The sequence below is a fragment of the Orycteropus afer genome, unplaced genomic scaffold (assembly GCF_000298275.1).
Source record: "Orycteropus afer afer isolate SDZICR_OR568_19922 unplaced genomic scaffold, OryAfe1.0 scaffold00420, whole genome shotgun sequence".
Lineage (NCBI taxonomy): Eukaryota > Metazoa > Chordata > Mammalia > Tubulidentata > Orycteropodidae > Orycteropus > Orycteropus afer.
The window spans coordinates 1,729,372-1,750,397 of record NW_006922007.1 but is presented as its reverse complement, the minus strand read 5'-3'; the positions used below and the strand labels follow the sequence as shown (position 1 = coordinate 1,750,397).

General features: G+C 56.1%; 1 protein-coding gene across 1 annotated transcript in view; it reads left to right on the top strand.

The window, feature by feature from the left end:
- PISD (phosphatidylserine decarboxylase) overlaps positions 1-20,764 on the top strand; it is a 72,218-nt gene extending 51,454 nt beyond the window's left edge. The window contains exons 4-8 of the mRNA XM_007953950.2: positions 18,423-18,659; positions 18,886-19,024; positions 19,257-19,403; positions 19,669-19,829; positions 20,540-20,764. Of these exons, the coding sequence (XP_007952141.2) occupies positions 18,423-18,659; positions 18,886-19,024; positions 19,257-19,403; positions 19,669-19,829; positions 20,540-20,764 (909 nt within the window). The remainder of the gene's footprint in view (positions 1-18,422; positions 18,660-18,885; positions 19,025-19,256; positions 19,404-19,668; positions 19,830-20,539) is intronic.
- Positions 20,765-21,026: the final 262 nt, after the last annotated feature.

Sequence of the window (21,026 nt, the reverse complement as noted above, 5' to 3'; positions counted from 1 at the left end):
CAAATTCTTCTGCTAGTTGGGGTTTAGTCCACTTCTGTATCCTTCCCTTCAAGGCTCAGGGGTCCAAGATTATCCTCTGTGTTTGTGTTAATTGGTTTCCCTTTTCTTTGTTGAAGAGGGTCTGTGCAGTCCTTCTGCCTAGTCCACCATCTTGCCGGAACTCCCCGGAATTTGGAAATTGTTTAGCAGCTTTATCTTTTTTTTTTTTTCCTTGCCTCTCTAATAGAATTTATAAGAACAAAAAAGTTTATGAAGTGAGTTTTTCTTACTTTAAATAAAAAAAGAAGAGGGTGGAAAAGGAGCAGGCAGAGATGTCCTTGTGATGATGACAGGCTTCTTTCCTGCCCTCATGGTACTGCTCAGAAGCAGAAGTGATTTCTGGCCTAGGGATCCGAGTTAGGGCTTTTCAGCCCCCACATCAGAATGAGATAGCGGATGTGACTGTGTAAACTCCTGTCACTCTTGGGGACATTGGATCGGTTCTGACTCATGTGACCCTTTATACAAAAGAACAAAACCCTGCCGGGTCCCGTGCCATCCTCACAATCATTGCTAAGCCTGAGCCATTGGTGCAGTCACTGTGTCCGCCCATCTCACTGAAGGTCTTCCTTTTTTGCTGACCATCTGCTTTATCAGGCATGATGTCCTTCAACAGGGACTTGCCCTTCCTGACCAAAGTACAAGACGCAAAGTCTCACTTCTAAGGAGTATTGTAAGCGTACTTGCCCAAGACAGATTTGTTTGTTCTTCTGGCAGTCCCTGGTATATTTCCATATTCTTCACCAACACCATAACAAATGTATCAGTTCTTCTGCGGTCTTCCTTATTCATTGTCCAGCTTTCACATGCTTAGGAGGCTACTGAAAATACCATAGCATGGGTCAGGCGCATCTTAGTCTTTAAAGTGACATCTTTACGCTTAAACGCTTTAGAGATCTTTTGCAGCAGATTTCCCCAATGCAATATACATCCCTTGATTTCTTGACTGCTGCTTCCACGGGGGTCAGTTATGGATCCAAGTGAAATGAAATACTTGGCAACTTCAGTCTTTTCTCTTGTTTATCGTGGTTGCTACAAATGTGAGAGATAACTAGGGCTAAAGATAAACTGCTTAGTAAACAGACATATTCTCTCTTTAATGGCGTGACGTTACCTGGGCTTTATTACAAATGGGCTTTATTCCAACTTGGGGCTTTTTCTTCCTGTGCTGGAAATGACTGTGTACAGAAGCTGCCACTGCCCACCTAAGGAGCCTCTCTCCCCTCTGTTCTTTGGTGATGATGCTGGCTGCCTACCTGGGCCTGTGCCTTGAGTGACATGGGCCCGTGCTGACCCCTGTGCACTGCAGCCCCCAGGAAGTCTCGTCATGATTATGGTGTCATGCCTCCTGGGATTAGAGAAGTGTCCGGGAGGCTACAAGGACTGGGAAACAGAGTTTTGTGCCCAAAGACACATTCCCATTCAGAAATGTGGCATTAGGGGGACCCTGAGGTGGATGGCCCGTAATCCCTGGGGAGCAGAACTAGAGGAGAGGCACCTGGAGACTGTCCTCCCTCACCTCCCTTCTGTTGCCCATTGTCACTCTGTGTGTGATGTGCGTCCCCATCTGTCCCTCTCTTCCTTCTTCTCATCACCTCCTGCGTCACTTTGCTGTCTGTTCTAATAGCACCTCTACTCCAAGCAGAAAGCATTCCAGAATATTTCAGTGATGTGTACTTACCCAGAGTCTTAGGGGTACTTTCCTCTCTTTGCCGACACCCTCTCTTATTCTCTTTTAAATGACAGAATTGACATGTCACAGTGGTGGAATGCTGGGAAACAGAGGGAGGACAGTCGTGATTCCCATCCCCTTCCTCATCTCCTGATGAATCTTGGTTGCATAATCATGGGCTTTAATGTTCATGCAAGGGAGCCTTGGTGGCGCCATGGTTAAGCACTCGGCTAGTAACTGAACGGTCAGCGTTTTGTGGGAGAAAGATGTGTCATCTACTTCCATACATATTTACAGCCTTGGAAATCCTGTGAGGCAGTTCTACTCTGTCTTTTAGGGTCACTATGAGTCAGAATCGACTCGAGAACTGTGGATTTTTCTTTTCTTTTCTTGTGTTGTTACCCTCACTTCTTGTCATCTGTTTTTAAGTGGATACAGCTATTTTGTATCTTGCCTTTTTCTTTAAACCTTATACATACTGCTAGTTAAGTGACGGTTTTCCAAGAAGGGATGACAGCACTTTTAAGTGGCTGTGCTTCCACAGCAGATTATTGTGTAGCAGTTAGCTTTTGAGGTGGTGACCCATTATGAATAGTATTGCCAAGCGTATCTGTCCCCAGAAATCCTTTTCCTCAGGGTGATGCCCAGGTGTGGATTTGCTGCATGAAGGGCTATGGCATCTTTGTGGTCTGTCGTAGCTGGTTGTGTTGGCATCTGTGTGTGCGTGAACCAGTCTCTCCACACCCTCCCTGGCGCCGAGTATTAGCAGAACAGTGATCACGGGTGAGCGTGGTTGCTTTCTTCTGGAATTCATATTCATTCAGCAGTTCCCTGAGGCCCTTCCACATGCCAGGCTCTTAGCTCCTGTCCTCAGAAAGCTTCCCTTATTGTGGGTGAGACACATAAGGAACAAGTGGACACGAAGACATGCCAACTCATGAAATAGTGTGAAGAAACCTCCAACAGGGAAAGAGCTGGGTGTCCCGCACCGGGGTGGAGCTCAGCTGCTGTGCGACTGACAGGGCCTCTGGTCAGGTGCCACATGGACAGAGACTGCACAAAAGAGGAGCGAGCTGAGGGGACAGTGGCGAACATCAGGCCTGGGCAAGGTTGAGGAAGGGCAGAGGGCTCATGTGGCCAGAGGTGCTGAGGACAGAGAGGTTGAAAGGGCTGGAGGAGGCTCATCATGCAGGGCCCTAATGAGCGAGGTTTGCGTTGGTCAGTGTTCTGGGCAGATTGCTCTGGCTGCTGTGCAGACAGACTATAATGGGATAAGGGAGGCACGGGGGCCATGGGGGACTCAGACAGTGTCCCAGCAAGAGGTTCTTGGATCAGGGTAGGCGTGGTAGAAGTAGGGAGAAGAGCCTGATTCTGGGTCTGCTAGGAGGGGAGATGGATGGATTTCCTGATGCATTGAATGGGGTGGAGGAGAAAAATGGAAAATGATGTCAACATTTTTTTTTTTTTAAATTGTGATTTGGGTGAAATTTTACAGAGCAAATTCACTTTCCATACAGCAGTTCACATACACTTTGTCTCATGACATCGACTATAATTTAACTCAGTGCAACAGTTCTCCCACTTCCTCCCGATAGTTACCTTTTCCCTGTGTCCATCCCTCCATGCACTCCTGCCTCCTGAGCTGTCTCCCTGTGCACAAACAGCCCTTCTTTCTCCCATGATTGTTCTCTCCAAGGAGTGTATCTACCTCAGGTAAATGTTCACCTCATATGCCTGTCTTTTGTTTGGCTGGAAGTAACAGGAGTGGGTTCAACTCCAGACCTGAAGGGCAGCTAGGGGCCATAGTTTCAGTGGTTCCACCAGGCTCTAGCAGACCAGCAAACCTGGTCTTTTTTTTTCCCAAATGATTTTGAGTTTCGTTCCACAGTGCTTTCCCTCTCTATCCAGGATCTCCTACATAGATCCCCCTCTGAGTGGTTGACATTGGTAGCTGGGCACCATCTAGTTCTTCTGGTCTCATAGTCATATAGGCTGCGGATCGCATTGTGTACCAGTCGCTAGGACTAATTGTTTCCATGAATCTTTGGTTTTCTTCATTCTTCTTGGCTCTGGATGAGGAGAGACCCATCGTTGCATCTAGATGGCAGCTTGCGAGCTTTTAAGATCCCAGTCGTTACTCTCCAAAGTAGGAGGTGGAACAATGTTTTGTGTAGTATGTTACGCCAATTGAGCTTGATGTCCCCTGCGACTATGGTCCTGAGCCCACAGGTTCAACTACTCAGTCTGATGCCAACATTTTTGACTGGAACAGGTATGTTTTGGTTCTCTAGTGCTGCTCTAACAGAAAATACCACAAATGAGAGGCTTGAACAAACAGGGGGTTTATTCTCTTACAGTTTAGGAGGCTAGAAGTCCAAGTTTAAAGTGCCAGCTCTAGGGGCTGGGTGAAGGCCCCTCCACCTTGAGCTTCAGATCTGTCTTCTGTTCTGGGCCCACTGGACCTGAAGGTATCCCTTCACTCAGGCAGCTGCTGGCTGCTAAGGCTAACAAGCCCAAGGTTGACAAGTAAAATGGCATAGTCCCAAGAGTATCACACAACATGGCAGGCCACAGGTTCAAGTCCAGGAATAATCCCAAGATTGGCAGACCACATGGCAGGCTGCTGAATGAAGGCTCAGCCATATGCAGGGTCAAGCGTGTCAAAAGCCTCAAGACCATTCCCAAAGCTTCTCCTTATATACTGGAAGCAGACCACATCCCTAAAGCAGCTTCTCAGCTGCTCATGGCAGATTCCCCCTTGGAGTTGATTACCTGTCTCATCATGGAGAATAACTACATCCAGCTGCCCAGCCACTCAAAACCAGGCCCAGCCAAACTGACCTAAAACCTTAACTACCGCATGGTGGAAGTGTGCGGAGCTCTTTGCTGAGGTGGGGAGCACTGGGAAGGAAATGGGGAACATCAAAACTTTGGTACCTTAATATGGTTTTAATTTGCCTTTCTTGAATGTGAGTCCCGTTCAGCATTTTTCGCAGGTTTATTTTCCGTCGATATTGGGTTATTTATGAAGTGCTCTTTGTGGATTTCTGCCCTAGTCTTTGATTTTTTTAAGGTAGCTTTGAGTACTGAAGGTAGTAAAGTTTGAGCTTTTCTTTTGTCGTCACTGAATTTAGCACTGCAAGTGTGGGTGAGAGGAAGGGTCATGATTTATCCCTCAGAAGAGTGGATCGCCGGGTTTACTGGCTACTTAGACCGAGCTCTGGTGGCATAGTGCCTAAGGCATTGGACTGCCAACCAGAAGACTGGCGGTTCAAACCCACCAGCTACTTCTCAGAAGGGAGACTGGGCAATGTACTTCTGTAGTGATACCACCTCAGAAGCCCAAGGAGGGGTTGTTATGAGTCGGATCGCCTCGACGGCAGTGAGTTGGTTTTTTTGTTTGTTTAGACTGAACCTTGGTCAGGATGGAGAAGGGATTTTGCATTCCTGTTAGAGATGCCTTTTGCAGCCTCAGTGTTCCTTCTTTGCTACGTCAAAAGGAGGGAAAGACCTTCTCAGGGTCTTCGGTCATAGAGTGTGGCTATCGCAGAATAAAGCAGCGTGTGCTGTGAGCCTCACCTTCTGTGCTGCCACTCATCCTGGGACAACCCTGCCACCTCCAAGAGATTGTGCAGGCTAAAGGACAAAGAAGCGTCCCCTTCAGAGGAGGGTGACACTTGTTAAAACATGCCTTCTACAATTTAGGGGCAATGAGAAATTTTACGTGAAATTTTAAATAAGTAATCCCTAGAAAAGGGGAAACTTCAAAAGTCATAAATATTTCTTCCCTTTTTTTAAAAATGTGATTTGGGTGAAAGTTTGCAGAGTAAATTCATTTTCCATATAGCAGTTCATATACACTTTGTCTCATGACATTGACTGCAGTCTCCACAATGTAACAGCTCTCTTCCCACTTCCTCCCTGTAGTTACCTCTTCCCTGTGTCCTTCTTTCCTATGCCTTCCTGCCCCCTGAACTAGCTCCTTGTGGAAATACTTTTCACTCATGATTGATCATTCTAAGGAGTGTACCTACCTGGTTTAAATGTTCACCCTATACACCTGTCTATTGTTTGGCGGGAAGCCATACAAGTGAGTTCAGTTTCAGGCCTGAAGGCTAACTAGGGGCCATAATCTTGGGGTCTCACTAGGCTCTATCAGACCAGTAAGCCTGGTCTTTTTTTTTTTATGATTTTGAGTTTTGTTCCACATTTTTCTCCCACTGTATCCAGGATCTCCTGCACTGATCCCTTTCCAAGTGGTTGGCAGTGGTAGCCTGGCACCATCTAGTTCATCTGGTCTCATGATCACATAGGCTGAGGTTCACATGGTCCACTAGTCGCTTAGACTAATTGTTTCCTTGTGTCTTTGATAGCTTTCATTCTTCTTTGCTCTGGACGAGGAGAGATCAGGCTTTTAAGACCCTAGTCACTATTTACCAAAGTAGAATGTAGACCAGTGTATTGGTTTAGTATGTTATGCCAGTTGTGCTTGATGTCTCCTGTGAAAAAAAAAGTCTTAAATATTTCTTAAATAGAAGAATGGCATCTATCAACTTAAGTTTTAGCAAGTGATACCAGACACCAGGTGTTGGGGCGTGCACGGCTGTGCCCTGTGGTGAGACCTTGGCTTTCCTTTTAACATCTAAACAAAGAAAACTCCCAAACTAGTTGTCATTGAGTCGCTCCTGACTCACAGTGACCCCACGTGGGTCAGAGACCCCCATAGGGTTTCCACTGGCTGATTTTTCAGAAGCAGATGTCCATGATTTCCTTCTGAAGCACTTCTGGGGGGGCTCTCGCGGTCCCAGCACTGAGTCCAGGGCCAGGCACGCAGGAGGTGCTTATCATACCCAGGTTGGGTTGACAGGGAAGCATGGTCCCTTGTTGACAGTGAGTTTCCCAGTGGGAAGACACAGCACTATGTACAGTGGGTGCACCAGGAGGAGGCCCTGTGGGTCCATCTCCTTCAAACTGGGAGGACCGCCGTATGAGGAATCTGGTCTTGGGTTTTTCTCCCCAGTAATAGAACTTAGAAGGAGCCCTGGTTGGCTCGACTGCTACCCAAAAGGTTGACAATTTGAACCCACTCAGCAGCTCTGTGGGCAAAAGACCTACTGGTCTGCTGTGCAGATGAAGCTAAGAAACCCTCTGGGGCAGTTCTGCAACGCAGCACAGGCATCTGTGAGTTCAGACGGGCTCAGTGGCACCTAACAACAGCAGCACAACTGAGGGTTTTTCCTGCGCCGCTTCTTACCTATGCTGTCCTGTCTGGTTTCCTCCCCGTGCAAACACTGCCCTTCTGACATCTCACGGTTGATTGTTTAAGGGGTGCATCTCTCTGGGGTAGGTGTTCTGCTCGAAGGCCAGTCTGTTGTTTGGCTGAGAACTGTCTGTTGTTTGGCTGAGAACTAATCCTATTGTGAACACTTTTGAGCAGAGTAAAAGAGTTGAGAGAATAGAGAATTACCCATGTACACATCACCTTGATATGACACTGGTTAATTTTTTGTCACACCTGCTTTGTCCACATACATGCATATTTTAGTTTCCTTGGAACTATTTGGAAGGACGCTGCAAACAGGATGAAGCTTTCCCCTGAATCATGGGCACATATGTGAGCGTGGTAACAATGCAGTTTTGTTGCTTGGCTGGCGCAGGGGCTGCTGGGAGGCCTGAGTGGGGAGCAGCAGGGAAGGGAGGCCTGAGAGCCAAGAGCAGCCGGGTGGCGTCTGCTGCTTCTCCCGGTGTGAGCACACCTTCCTGAATTCTAGCCTTAGCTTGGAATTTCACACATGGTGTGATATTCTAGTTCATCATGAGGCGTAGAGGCAAATCAGACAGCCTGTAGACAGGACCCTGGGAAGCACCTTGTGTCCTTGTTTCTGCCTGGGGCATCCGTCCGTGCCACGGTGTTCACGGTACACGAGGCAGAACAGCATGGATGGTATGGGACGTGCTGTGTGCATTTTTAAACGTCATGTAAATACTTTGGCTTCGTTATTTTCATGTGCTGACTGCCCTGTAAAGTTGTTTTGGGCGTTAAAGCAGAACGAGGTCTGAGGAATGTCTGCTTTCATGCAGGCAGGAGTAGAGATGGTTTTACGTCTTACTTGTTGTTGTTGGTTGCTTTTGAGTTGGCCCCTGATTCATGGTGACCCCGTGCCATTGCCATGATCAGGGGCAAATCAGACCATCGTGCTCCGTAGGGTTTCCAGTGGCTGATTTCAGAAGTAGGTCACCAGGCCTTTCTCCCTCGTCCATCTTTGTCTGTTAGCTTCAGAGCAACGCAGAAGCCTCTCTTGACAGACGGATGGTGGCTGCTCATGAGGTTCACTGGCCGGGAATGAAACTCGGGTCTCCTGAATGGAAGGTAGTTCTATCACTGAACCACCACTGACATTCTCTTATACAGTAAGTTGGTGCTGAGAAAATAACTGTGCATGTTAAAATGAGTACGTGGCCAATTGAGCAGAGAAGTCGACCTCCTCACCTGTTTAAGTGCAGTGTGAACTCCTAGCGCAGTGGGCTCATGCCATGGGCTGACCAGCGTGGGCCAGCAGTGTCCCGAGGAGCCCTGGGCTTGTTGTGAAGCAGTGGGGGCTCTCAGAGGGCCACCCTGCCCCCTGCTGGACGCAGAACGGAGGCTGGGGGTGTGTAGGCACTTCCCTAGGCAGCTCCAACTGTGCTGGGGCCCAGACTGGAGGCCAGACACCCTAACCCCAATTCTTGCCTGCTCCTGCTTTCTGACAGTGATGGGCTCTGTGCCCGGATCACCCAGGAGCTGCCTCCCTTGGCTTTGAGTGGCCAGTACTCGCAAGAGAGGACTGTGCCTGAGGGAGACAGAGAACATAAATACTATGCTTCTCAGGTAGAAGAGTGCCTTCAGGGCCCCGCATGAATTTTTCTGCTGGGCTCACTCTACCCAAACACACTTTGCAGGTAGTCCACAACTTACAGTGCGGTTCCGTTCCCACGACTCGGTGGTAAGTCAATTCTGACCTAAGTTGAATGCCACTTTTTAATTTTTTTGGTTTTCATTATCATTGCGTTTTACTATCAGTGTCTTTATAAACTCGATCTTTCTTTGTCTTTCGTGGGTTGGAAGCATTACATATAAATATCTGCAAGTGAGCATCTGAGAAGGATAACATCAGTAAATGATGCACTGTAAAAGTTTATGCAATTCCCAAAAAAAACAACCCATCAGTTGTAAATGTGGTTCATAAGTTGGAGACTACCTGCATTTTCTTTATATGCCACCCCTCCCTAGTGCTTGTGGCAGTGCTCTCCTGGACCAGAGGCAGGGGCATCAGAGAAGTCATGGAGGCAGGGCCACAAGGTCGGGGCTGGTAGGACAGCTAAGAACCAGTCCTGAGCAGAAGAGGGGCGTGGCTGGGAGAATCTTGTGTGACGAAATCACCTGAGGGCAGCTTCTGCTTGCCCTGGCTCCCTGCCCAGACTTCTAGGAGGTTGCTGACCTGAATATGGCTTCTCATGCTGCCCGTGGGACACCAGCCTCTACCCAGCCTGGGGAAGGAGAACTAGCCAAGAGCTCCTGCACCCCACCCCACCCCCCGCCCCCAGCACAGGGCCTCAGTCCAGAGGGGGTTCATGACATTCACTCAGGAGGGACCTAGTAGGGCTCAACACTGAGGACCCTTGAATTGACTGCAGAGGAGGCCCCTCCCCACCACCCCACCCCTTAGTCAGCAGGCACTGGTGGCCAAGTGGCCTTGAGCCGCAGACTTGAAGTGGCACTAGTAGCACTCCCACCCAGGGTGTCCACCCTGGTTGGGAGGAATCTAAGGACCCTGTGGCCGGAAGGTAACTTCAAGGTGGTAAAGTAAAGCTTACCAAAGGGGTTCCTCCCCGGGAAGTCATTCGCTAACTTCTTAGTGTGGCGGCAGGCCCTTGGAAGGTAGACAGGGCGAGTTAGGCAGACGGGTGGGCTGGTGTCTGAGGTTTCTAAACTACTGATGCGCCGTGGAGCGTAGAGCACCGTTAGAAAGGAGCACTGTGGGTGTGTGCGGCGGGGAGAACGTTTGCTCAGCAAACGGAGATCCTGGGCTTTTTTTGGTCCACAGACCTTTTTCTAGCCCCTGGTCTAACTTGGCTAGGTTTCCTTCCCTAGCCCTTGTGGCTGGCCTGGAAGTACTGCAGGCTTTGGAGAAGTCAGTATGCCTTCCAGGATATTTCCAGTTCTGGAATTTGGTATTGATAGGAATCTGTGCCTGTATCTTCCAATGCTTTAATTCCATCTTATCTCATCTCCCATGGTGCCTGCTTGGAGCTCTGTGGTGAGAAGGGGTGTGAAGTTCATTGGGGCTCAGAGATCGATTAGTGATGTCTTGTGTGGGCAAAAGATGGGAGACTGTGGGGTAGCTGTGTGGTACCTGAAGCCCCTGAGGGCTGGACCTGGGCCTTGCAACCCGCTGGGGCTCCCTGTTGCTGTTGGCATGGGGTAGTTGTCTAGTAGCGTGGACATCCATGAGGGTAGGCCTCCTGTCTTCTCCTGCCACTGTAGCAATTGCATAGCACTTGACAGATCCAGATGCAGATTTGTGTAGGTTTGTGTCTGCACTCCATTGTGCCCTGCTCAACGCCACCCTGGCCACCTGCCGTCTCCACAAGTCTGATAGACTCACATAATATTCCTCTGCACCGTGGTCATGGATGGGGAACCAAAGCCCCAGGCCAGAAGCTTGGCTGCGGTTTTTCACTGGCCTGTGCCATTTTTTGGCCAAGAGTTTCGCTCATTGAGGCCTAGGTGTGTCTGCCTGGAGGGGAGGGGCAGCTGGGTGCCTTCAGGAGGGTTGTGGGGAGAAGCAGGAACTTAGACAGCTACAGTTGGGTTTAGAGACAGTGCTTGGAGGAGGCTCTCTGCCCAGGGAGGACTCTGGTCTTTGGTGAGGTCAGCAGCACACGGAGGCGAGCAGTGAGGACAGACACGCCCACCCAGGCCCAGGAGGCGTCGCCCGGAGGCTGCCCCGCCCACCACGCGCTGCCTCGGGTGGGCGGGGCAGCCCCCTTCCCGCCCCTGCTTCCTCAGAGAGGCCCCTCCTCTTAAAGAGGAACTGAGCCGGGCAGGGCAAACCGAGCGTCGAGCGTCCCTAACGTCCCTAACGGAGGCTCCCCCGCCCCGACAGCCTGAGGAGGGACGGGACGGCACCCGAGCCCCGCCCGGCTGCCCCGGGCTCCCTCGCCGGGAGACCTGCCTTCCAGAGTCAAGGAAGCCGAGCCCCAGGAAGCCTCGGCGCAGGACCACTTCCCACCTGTGAGGAGCCAGTGACCCTGGCGGTGACCTGGCAGCTTCCCGGGCGGTGCTGCCCAGGCCTCTGCAGCCGGAAGCCCACCTTCAGACCCGTGGGAGCGCCCTTCTAGGCCTGAAGGGGCTGGGAGCTCTGAGGCGGGGCCGGAGGAAGACAGTCTGGACCAAGTCTGAGACTTCTCCAGCCTCCCGCCGGTCACGGGGCCCAGGACGGGTGAGCTCACTTCCTCACATCCTTGCAGCTTCGGCAAAGAGGGGAAGTGATGGCATGGGCAGGCCGGGCAGAGGGGGCCAGCCTCGGGCGCCGAGACCTTCGAGGCAGGCCTGGCGCCTGGGGAGCAGGGCCCCGAGGGAGGAGAGGGAATCTCCCTGGAGACTCCCAGATCGTCGTTATGTCACCACCCAAGAGCTGGTGCCAAAGCGCGAAGGTTTCTTGGGAACAGTGAAGGGCGCTGACGAGCCGAGGCCTACCTGCCTCTCTCCCCCTTCCCTGGGCTCCTGGGCCTTCTTAAGGGGCCTCTGAACCTTCCCCTTCTTGCTTCCTCTTCCCTCACCCAAGGTGCTCACCCATTTCACCTGGGGAGAATCCGTTTCCCATTCCCCCCTTTGAAAAGAGCACTGAAAGTGTCTGCTTCTAGCACAGCAAGGAGGGCCGAGTCCTCATCCGTGTCTGCCCCGCCCCCCAGTTACCTGGGAAGCGAGTCTCGGGCTGTGTGTCTCAGGGTGGCCTGTGCAGGCGATACGGGGGCACTGGAGGGCTCTGGGAGGCTTCAGAAGGGGTGTGCTGCTACCTGGCAAGGTTACCCCTCAGGGAACAGGAGCAGATTCTTAAGTGGTTTCTGGCATCGAGGCTCAGGGAGGCGGGGGACGGAAAGTCTCCTCGCCCCCCTTGATGCCTTTCCTGCCTTGCTGAAGTTCAAACCCAGTCGGGCAAGCTTCGGGGGACCCAGGGCAGGAGCGCCGCCCCCCCCCCCCCCCCCGTAACTGCTCTGCCTTCAGTTGGAATGTTCCACTGCAACGTAGGGGGATCATGTTGCCTTCGCGCCAGGCCGTGAGGGGTAGGCAGAGACACTGCAGTGCTGCTCAGGTGTGAACCCTCAGAACAGCATGTCCTGACCAAGGTGATCCCTCCCAAGTGGTCCCATCAGGCTGCTGTGCGCTCATTACCCGGTACCCGCTGCCCCCGCACTTTGAGCTCCTCTGTTCTTTCCATCTTTTCAGTGGGCTTGCCTTTTTGGAAAGAGGTGAGGTGTGGAGACTGAGGTGAGGAGGCGAGGCGGTGAGGTTGGAGGTTTCCCTCCGAGCAGAAGTGAGGAACTCTGGGCTCTGTGATCTGAGCCTGGGGATGGCGAGGTAGGGGGATGGGTAGGTGAGAGTAATAGCCCTTCCATTTACAAATGAAGAAGCCGAGACTTAGAGCCTGGGGCTGGCCAAGGCTTTTGGGGGGCAGCCAGGATGGCGGCAGTGAACACATTCCCCCTACCCCCACCACGAAGTCGCTCTGTGTTCTCTGCTGGCCTTTAAAATCCTGCTGCTCACAGTCTGAAACTCGCCTCCTCGAGGTGTCCTTGACTCCCCACAGGGAGGGAAGGTATCAGCCCTTCCCCTTACTGACACCTCCTTTCAGGGTCTTCCTCTGGGGCCTGAGTCCCCCAGTCCCACTCAGACCCAGGGCTGGAGAACTCTCCAGCTTGGGTCTTGGGTAATGGCCGTCGAAGGGCATGCGGGCCTCTGAAGTGGGTGGTTGTGCGCTGCTGGCCGAGGAAGGGAGGAAACAGTAACCGTGGGGACTTTCTCCCCTCCTTCCAAGCCTGCAGTTCCAGCCGGATAACGTGAGGGCCGCTTCCTGGTGAGATGGCGGGATTCATGTCTGCTCCCTGGGAACCTTTTGTGCCCAAGGGCTGTGTTTGGGAATAATGTGTACACTCAGGTCTTAGTGTCTTGTTTTAGAAAAAGAGGAAGAGCGTGATGGAGACGGGACCTGAGGGCTCGGGCCCTTTGTCTGGTCCTGCCTGCGGAGCCCAGAGGCTCGCCAGGGCCCAGTGTCGGTGGGGCCCGGCGCAGCCCCTCAGCAGTGCTTGGTGTCTCTCCCGGAAGACAGCTCCTTAGGGAGCTTCTTGGAGGGCTGGTCTGGAGTGGGCTTGGTGGGTTCTGGGTCCACAGCAGTGAGGAAGAGCGAAGGCTGAAGGCCTGACAGGACACTTGCAGCGCTGGCTCTGGGAGCAGCAAATGCTTAGGTTCACACAGGAAGCTGCTTTGAGAACCCAGTGTTTGGGGCTAGACTAGGTTTGTCTGTGGACTCTCTTGTCTGTGCTCTGAGGTCTCCTGAATATGCCTGTCTACCGGGTGCATTACGTGCACCCCCCCTCCCCTGAGCCCACAAGGCCCCCACTTCCTGCCCTGAGTCCTGTACATGCTCAGTTTGAGCTCTACAATAGGGAAGGAGCCAAGCTCCAGACTCAGCCCTGGCTGCTGCTTGGGACCCTCTGAGCCTGTTTCCCTGTAGATACGGACCCGCCCGGAGGTGTAGCGGGAGTCCACCGTGGAGCCTGGTGGGCCGGTAGGCCAGGTGGGGGTGCTAGGTAGAGAGCTGGTCCAATGAGGGCAGCGTGACTGTTTGAGGTTAGTGGGCAAGCTCCACGTGGGCCTAAGAGCAGGAGTGGGGTGTCCAGTGGGCCTGGGCCTGACCCCTGGGGACAGGAGGGGGCTCTTGTGTCTGCTCATCCCTTGGTGCCAGCGTCTTCTTGAGGGAGGAGGCTGACGGGTGGTTCTGTGTGCTGGGTGTGGCCACCTGAATCGAGTGGGAAGGTGAGCTTAAGTGGAGGGATCTAAACAGACCACGTTCCTGTCCACCTCTCAGTTAACATTAGTGTCCTGGTGCCCAGAGGCCTCTCACATACTCAGGGTTCCAGTGCATCTCTCAGGCACGTGCCAGGCTGGGCAGTGTTCCCCTCGGTGGCTGAAGAGAGTTTACCAGGGTGAGAGTCGGCCATGCAGGCGGCTCAGCGTGGGCCTCCACTAGGCTCTGACACCGAGTCTTCTCTGCCTCGGGCGGTAGCTCTTGGGGCCACATCTCTTCATCTAAAGATGGCTGCAGCTGCCTGCCCCCTGCCGGGGCTGCTCTGGGATTGGAGGCCAGCGGGGCGGCTCCCTCAGCCCATGTCCTGTCAAGGGGGCCTGCTTACCCGGGGCTGAGCTAGTGAGTCCCGTGGAATGTTTGCTCTTCTCCCTCCTGTTATCTGTGGACTGCGGCAGAAAGCGCTGTGTGGGCTGGGTGTGTCCTCGCAGATGGCCTGGCAGGGCCCCGGGCCAAAGTGCTTTATTGAAGAAAAGCTGGGCAGTGAGGGGAGCAGCTGCCTTGGGCCTCGTTTCTGGCCCTCCCTCCTGCCTCCCAGGCTTTGCAGTCGGCCCAGGTCCCCATCTTCGGAGACCTGCAGGCAGTGAGGTCCATGGGAGGAGGGGCGGCAGCTGCGGAGGAGAGAGCCCCGCAGAGCGGCCCCGGCCCCGGGAGCCTCCCATTCAGGTGTTGCCTTGCAACCTCAGTCGAAAACGGGTCAGGTCCCGGCGAGGGAGGGCCCAGCCTCCAGCCCAGACAGGCCGACGCTGCCCCTGTGGGTCCGAGCGCGGGTCGGATTCCCGCTGCCCGGGGCCTCCGGCCCACCTGCCTGCTCGTGGCGGCCGCCAGCCCTGGGGACGGACGAAGGGTGTGCAGGGCCTTCCGCGCGGGCTGCCGGAGCGGGCGCTGACCCGGTGCCGTCTGTCCGTAATAGCGGCGACCCTCCAGCCCGCACCTGGGAGCCCCCGAGACGAGCGGAGCCGGGACGCCGCCGCAGGCCGAGCCGAGCAGCGAGCGCGCGGAGCGCCGGCGGCGTGGGGGGCAGGGAGGAAGGAGGAGAAACAAAGGCGCGCGCCTGGCGCCGCCCCGCCGCCGCGATGTGTCAGTCAGAGGCGCGGCGAGGACCGGAGCTCCGCGCGGCGAAATGGTGAGATGCTGCCGGCTGCGTGCTAACCCCCCTGGGCCCCGGCTCGGCCTCCGGAGGGTCCGCGTGCACGGCCGGCGTCCCCGCGGCGGCACCGACGGCCGGGCGCCGGCGGACCAGCCCCCGCGGCTCGAGGGGCCCGGCCCCGCGGGCCTGAGTCGGCGAGCCCGCTTCAGGTACCGTGTGCGTGGGGCCGGCGAGGCCCGGGGCTCTGCCTCTGCCCCGCCCCGGGGCCTTAGCAGGGCTGCTCCCAGCGTCTGCGCCCCCGGCTGGCCTAGGGAGGGTGCCGGGCCTCGGAGATTGGTCCCCGGCTTCTGCAGATCTGTAGGGAGGGCGGCTGTATCTCTGTCTTGCCTTGGCCTCTGCCACCTTCCCGCACCTTTTGAAAATAAAATGGGTGGATGGAAAGGAAGGGGTGAAAGCAGGGAGGCTGGCTGGCCTGTGGCCTCGCAGGCCGCCCTCCGGAGCGTGGAGCCCCTGGCCTTGGCTGGGCGGGGGCACCGGGCCAGAGGCCTGTGTGTTACTGTCAGCTGAGGTGAGTCTTTGTTTCCTCGTTTGTTCAACCACCGGGACACCGGACACAGCAGCCTCCCCGGAGAACAGTGCGTCCCAGACGGGACCCTTAGACTATCCAGTTGATGCGGTTGCTTTGAAGATGAGGAAACAGACCCAGGGCAGCCTCAGAGCGGGGGGCATGGTGGTCTCCGTGGCTGGAGGGGGCATAGTGCGACAGGAGGCTTCGGGCCTCCTGGTTCTGCATTAGGAGGCCGAGGGTGTGGGGAAGGGACGCGAGGGTGAGCTTGAGCAGAACGCACTAACCTGGAGCTGCTGGGGCCTGGACAAGGCCCACCCACCTGTGCTGAGAGGAAGGACCTAGACCGGGAGTGTGGCCTCAGGAGGGTGGGGAGGTGGCCTGAGTACAGGGCTGGAGAAGGGGCCATTGAGGAGCCTTCCGATCGATCGTGGAAAGGCCCACAGATGGATGGAGCCCGAGCCGGCTCTCTGCTGTCAGCACTGTGTTTTCCTTTGAGATCTTGTTTGGCGCACTGCCTTTATTTAGCAGATGAGGAAACAAGACCTGGAACGGGGCAGAGATCTTTCCAGGCCCTGTAAGGGGATGGGAGCAAAAGGTTCAGCAAAATGGTGGCCTGGCCAACTGGGGTTATAGTGTCCTGTGCTGTGCTGTGAGTGCTTGGGCTGTTTCCCGTGTGCACGGCTGGCTCCTGGGCTCCCCTCCCTCTGCTGGGAGCTGGGGGCGAGGAGAGGGGGAGTTGCTCGCCCCAGTTTCTTGCTGTCTTCCTGGGAGCCCTCTGCTCTCAGCTGCCCCTGCCTCCCAGCGGGCTGACTGCAGGAGACACTGGGCCGTGAGCTTGCTACAGGCAGGCAGTCAGCTCTGCCTCACAGGGGGGGGCGGGGGGGGCTCCCCGACTCCGCCACTGGATCACAGGGAGGCTTGCCTGTGGACCCACGTGCGTCGGCAGCTACGGGGGTGGGGGGTGGGCAGGAGGGACACTGCAGAGTGGGGTCGGGTGACCCTGGTGACTGACTTGTGCCTGCGCTGTCCTGCAGGTTGCAGCTCCCCCAGCTGGCCCTGAGGCGGAGGCTGGGGCAGTTGAGCTGTATGTCCAGACCCGCCCTGAGACTGCGCTGGTGGCCCCTCGCCGTCCTCTACTACCTGCTGCCCTTCGGCGCCCTTAGGCCGCTCAGCCGGGTGGGATGGAGGCCCGTGAGCAGGGTAAGTGTGTGTGTGGCACTGTGGCCCGGCCGGAGGTTGGGCCGGAGGTTGGGGTGCAGGAGATAGCCGAGAAGGAACAGAGCGGGCAGAGTTAGAGGCGGAGGGAGGCCTGTGGGGCCGAGCCCCCCGTGTGCTCCTGAAGGCCAAACCAGCCTCGGCAGAGAAGGCAGGATGGTTGGCAGGCTGTAGGGGGCGGCAGGACCCCACCTCGCTTGTCCAGCTGCCACTGCAGATGGTGCCTGTCAAGGCTTGATGGCTGCCTGTCTCCTGCCTGTCTCAGCTGTGCCTTTTGGGGCTCTTCCAGAACCCACACTGGGAATTCAGAAAACGGTGTCTGTCCCCAGTTTTCTGTGTTCAGGCAGAAGAAATCTTAGGAGGCAGTTCTGAGAAGAGTTCAGGATAATTCAAGAGGGCAGAGCCTGCCCGGGCCCTAAGGGAGGATACCTGAGGGGGTGGGGTGGGCAGAAGGGAAGTGGGCTCCTCCTGTGCACCGTGGCTGCCTGGGTTGGCAGCCCCCCAAGGAGGAAAGCCTGCTCCTGGGCTGTTGGGTAGCCACAGTGGGTGTCGTAGGGCTTGAGAGCTCAAGGGTAGTAAGGGACACTGGGGGCGTGAGACCAGGCTTCAGCCTGTGCCCGCGAGCGGTGGGGGTTGCAAGGCAGCCCTGGGCTGCCCCAGGTGGGTTGGTGGTGGCAGCTGGGAGAGGTAGGAGCAATTCTCTGGGAGCCACTGATTCAATCCTGCACAGAGGTATTTAAAGTTGGAATGAAATTACTTCAGAACCTTGGGGAGTTGGTGCCTTGGTTTCGACAGCAGCAGCCAATCCAAGGAGGCTCCTGCTATGGCAGCCCCCGAGGTTGAAGAGGCTCCCCTTGCTGGGCGCCTGGCCCTGAGGGAGGACCTGGTGCCCATCCCGAGGCTATCGCCTCTTCTAAGCTGCTCCGGGCTCCCACCCTGAGAGCTTGGCACAGGGGTCCCAGGGGCCGATTCCCTTCCCTGTCTTGGGAGGGGCCTCTTGTGCAGACGGCTCTGACCTCTGGATACGGCGGTCACAGGACAAGACCCTAACATGTCAGGCTCCTTACACTGGGTGCCCCCGGACCTCAGAGTGCTGGCTGGATCTGTAGGGCCAGGGAAGCCTGTGTCTGAACCTCGATCCCAGAAGACAGTGCCGGCTGATCAGCGTCTGTTGGTTAGGGGTGCTTTCCTGCCTCCTGTTCAGGCAGAGGGTCACACGTTCTGGGCTGGTTTGTGTCCTGTGCCAGGGGCCTCCTGCTTGTGGTCTGGGCTATGGGAGTGGCCTGTGACAAGGCAGATGCCACCACCTCTCTTTGGCTACTGTCGGATCCTTTCTGTCCTCCCCACCCTGGAGGTGAGGTTGTGCAGGTCAGTCTCCCTGCCACGGGCAGGCCGATGCTGTTAGACCTTTGCATGAGATGACAGAGATCCCAGCTTGTCGCCGAGTTGTGCATTAACAAACATCTACCTTGGCCGTCTACTGATGTGTGTGAGAGAGTCTGGCACCCTCAGTCTGGTTCCTAGTGAGAAACAGCCACATCACAAACCCACCTCGGGGCACTATGGTGACCATTTGGGCGCCATGCTCTCTCCTACAGGGCGGGCCCTCTGGACCTGACCTGGATCTGGTGGGAAAGCCTGGGGGCTGGTGCTGGATGTGGAGCTGGGACGGCCACGCACTGACCTCCGATTTCCCCGCCCTGTGGCCTGCAGGTGGCCTTATACAAGTCGGTGCCAACGCGCTTGCTGTCACGGGCCTGGGGCCGCCTCAACCAGGTGGAGCTGCCGCACTGGCTGCGCAGGCCTGTCTACAGCCTGTACATCTGGACGTTCGGCGTGAACATGAAGGAGGCGGCCGTGGAGGACCTGCACCACTACCGCAATCTCAGCGAGTTCTTCCGACGCAAGCTGAAGCCACAGGCTCGGCCCGTGTGCGGCCTGCACAGTGTGGTGAGGCCCCTTCCTCCCTCGGGCAACACACGGCCTCTTGCCCGTGCCTGGGGAACAAGACCCGCGAACGCACAGGCTGGCTGTGGCCTGGCGGGCACGTGGCTCTGCAGGGAGGCCGAGCCATGTCTGAGAGGGCACAGCTTGGGGGCGTGCACTCACTGAACAAGGTGGGCCGTCTTCCTGAGAGGGCCTCCCTGGCAGCCAGCCTCCCTCCTTGCCCTTCCAGATCAGCCCATCAGATGGAAAGATCCTCAACTTTGGGCAGGTGAAGAACTGTGAGGTGGAGCAGGTGAAGGGGGTCACGTACTCCCTGGAGTCGTTCCTGGGCCCACGCACCTGCACAGAGGACCTGCCCTTCCCACCAGGTGGGTCGTCACTGGCCAGAACTGGGGTGTCCTGCTGAGATTAGGGGCAGGGGGAGGGAAACAAGGGCTGGGACCAGACCAGGGCTATTCCAACCAAAGATCCAGGCCCCTGCCTGAGTCAGCCGCAGATGGCCTGCAGTTGCGAATGGGTGCTTGTGGCTGGCTGGCTGGACGAGGGCCTCGTCTGAGAGCCTGTGCCAGGCTGGCCCCTGACCCTCGTGTCTGTCCCTAGCCACTGCCTGCCGCTCCTTCAAGAACCAGTTGGTCACCAGGGACGGGAACGAGCTTTACCACTGTGTCATTTACCTGGCCCCTGGGGACTACCACTGCTTCCACTCCCCCACCGACTGGACTGTTTCCCACCGGCGCCACTTCCCAGGTAGGCCCAGGGCCCACAGAGGCTGTTTGGGGAGGAGAGCTGCAGAGTGATGGGTGCAGCAGGCCCATGGGCTTCAGAGAGAGGCCCTCAGCATCCAGGGCCGGGGCCGCAGGCTCCAGATTTGCAGTTCCTCGCTGCTCGGGCGTCAGGTGCCCTGGGTGAGTCACTGGAGCTGCCGATGTGGGGAGGTGGGGACCCAGTTCTGGATCTGAAATGATCCTGGGCCTTAGGCTGTGCTAAGCAGACACTCTGGTTTCCCCCACAGGCTCCCTAATGTCGGTGAACCCTGGTATGGCCCGCTGGATCAAGGAGCTTTTCTGCCACAATGAGCGGGTGGTTCTGACCGGGGACTGGAAACATGGCTTCTTCTCGCTGACGGCTGTGGGGGCCACCAATGTGGGCTCCATCCGCATCTACTTTGACCGGGTAAGCAGAACCCAGGCCCCACTGAAGCCCGAGGGCTGGGTCCCTTGCCTTGAGGAACAGGATCTGCTGGGACGGTAAACCCCAGGAGGGGTGGGCACCCCCTCCCGCCCTGGCCTTTATGGCCTGTCTCGGGGTGCTGGCGAGGTGGAGGCAAAGAATGTTCTTCTCATTAGCATTCTCCTGCCAGTAAATGTGGTCAAAACTGAGAGCGAGGAGGGAACCGGAAGAGAGCTCTTGAACTTGGGAAGGGTTGTGTTGATGGCAGGGTAAACCTGTGAAAAGCCAGCGCTGAGGCCAGCTACCTGCCTGCCCTGCCTTTTTTGGTGTCATTTTGTGATTGGCCACCTGCTCCCATGAGTGCTGGTCTTGGAGCACCAGTCATGCTGGAGAAGAGTGGGGAGCTGGTTTCTCCGTGTCCCTCCTGGGCCTGGCCCACATCAGGGACTGCTAAGTGACTGGGTAGACCAGGGCCCCCTGCCTGTGCCCCACCTCCCTTCTGAGCTGGGTTGGTTGGCTACCGGTAGGCACAAGCAGCAGAGGTGGGCCCAGAAGCCCCGCTGACAGCAGAGAAGGACTCCTTCAGCTGGCTTCCAGCCCCAGACATACCACGTTATGGGGGCCCTGTGCCTCTAGTGCCGTCCCCCCTCACTGAGCGCTGTGGCTGGGCCCTCTTTGATCCTGGCCTCCCCCCAACTCCTTCCTACCCCCAGGACCTGCACACAAACAGCCCGCGGTACAGCAAGGGCTCCTACAATGACTTCAGCTTCGTCACGCACGCCAACAAGGAGGGCGTCCCCATGCGCAAGGGCGAGCACCTGGGCGAGTTCAACCTGGGCTCCACCATCGTGCTCATCTTCGAGGCCCCCAAGGATTTCAACTTCGAGCTGAAAGCAGGACAAAAAATCCGCTTTGGGGAGGCTCTGGGCTCCCTTTAGAGCCCGTCCTGGCTGTGGCTGCTGAGGAATCGTTTCCAAGAGGAGGAAAACACGAGGGTCTTGTACATGGGAAACCCACAGGGTGTCCAGGTGAGGGGCCGTCTCAGGGCCATGTGGAGTCTGGCAGGTAGGACCTGAATGACTGTTCCCACCTGTCCCAGAGATGGAAACGAGAGGTTCTTGCCCTCACAAGTGGGGCGAGCAGAGCCCCTGTCATGCCCACTACCATTGTCCCCTCCTCCCCAGACACGCAGACAGACCC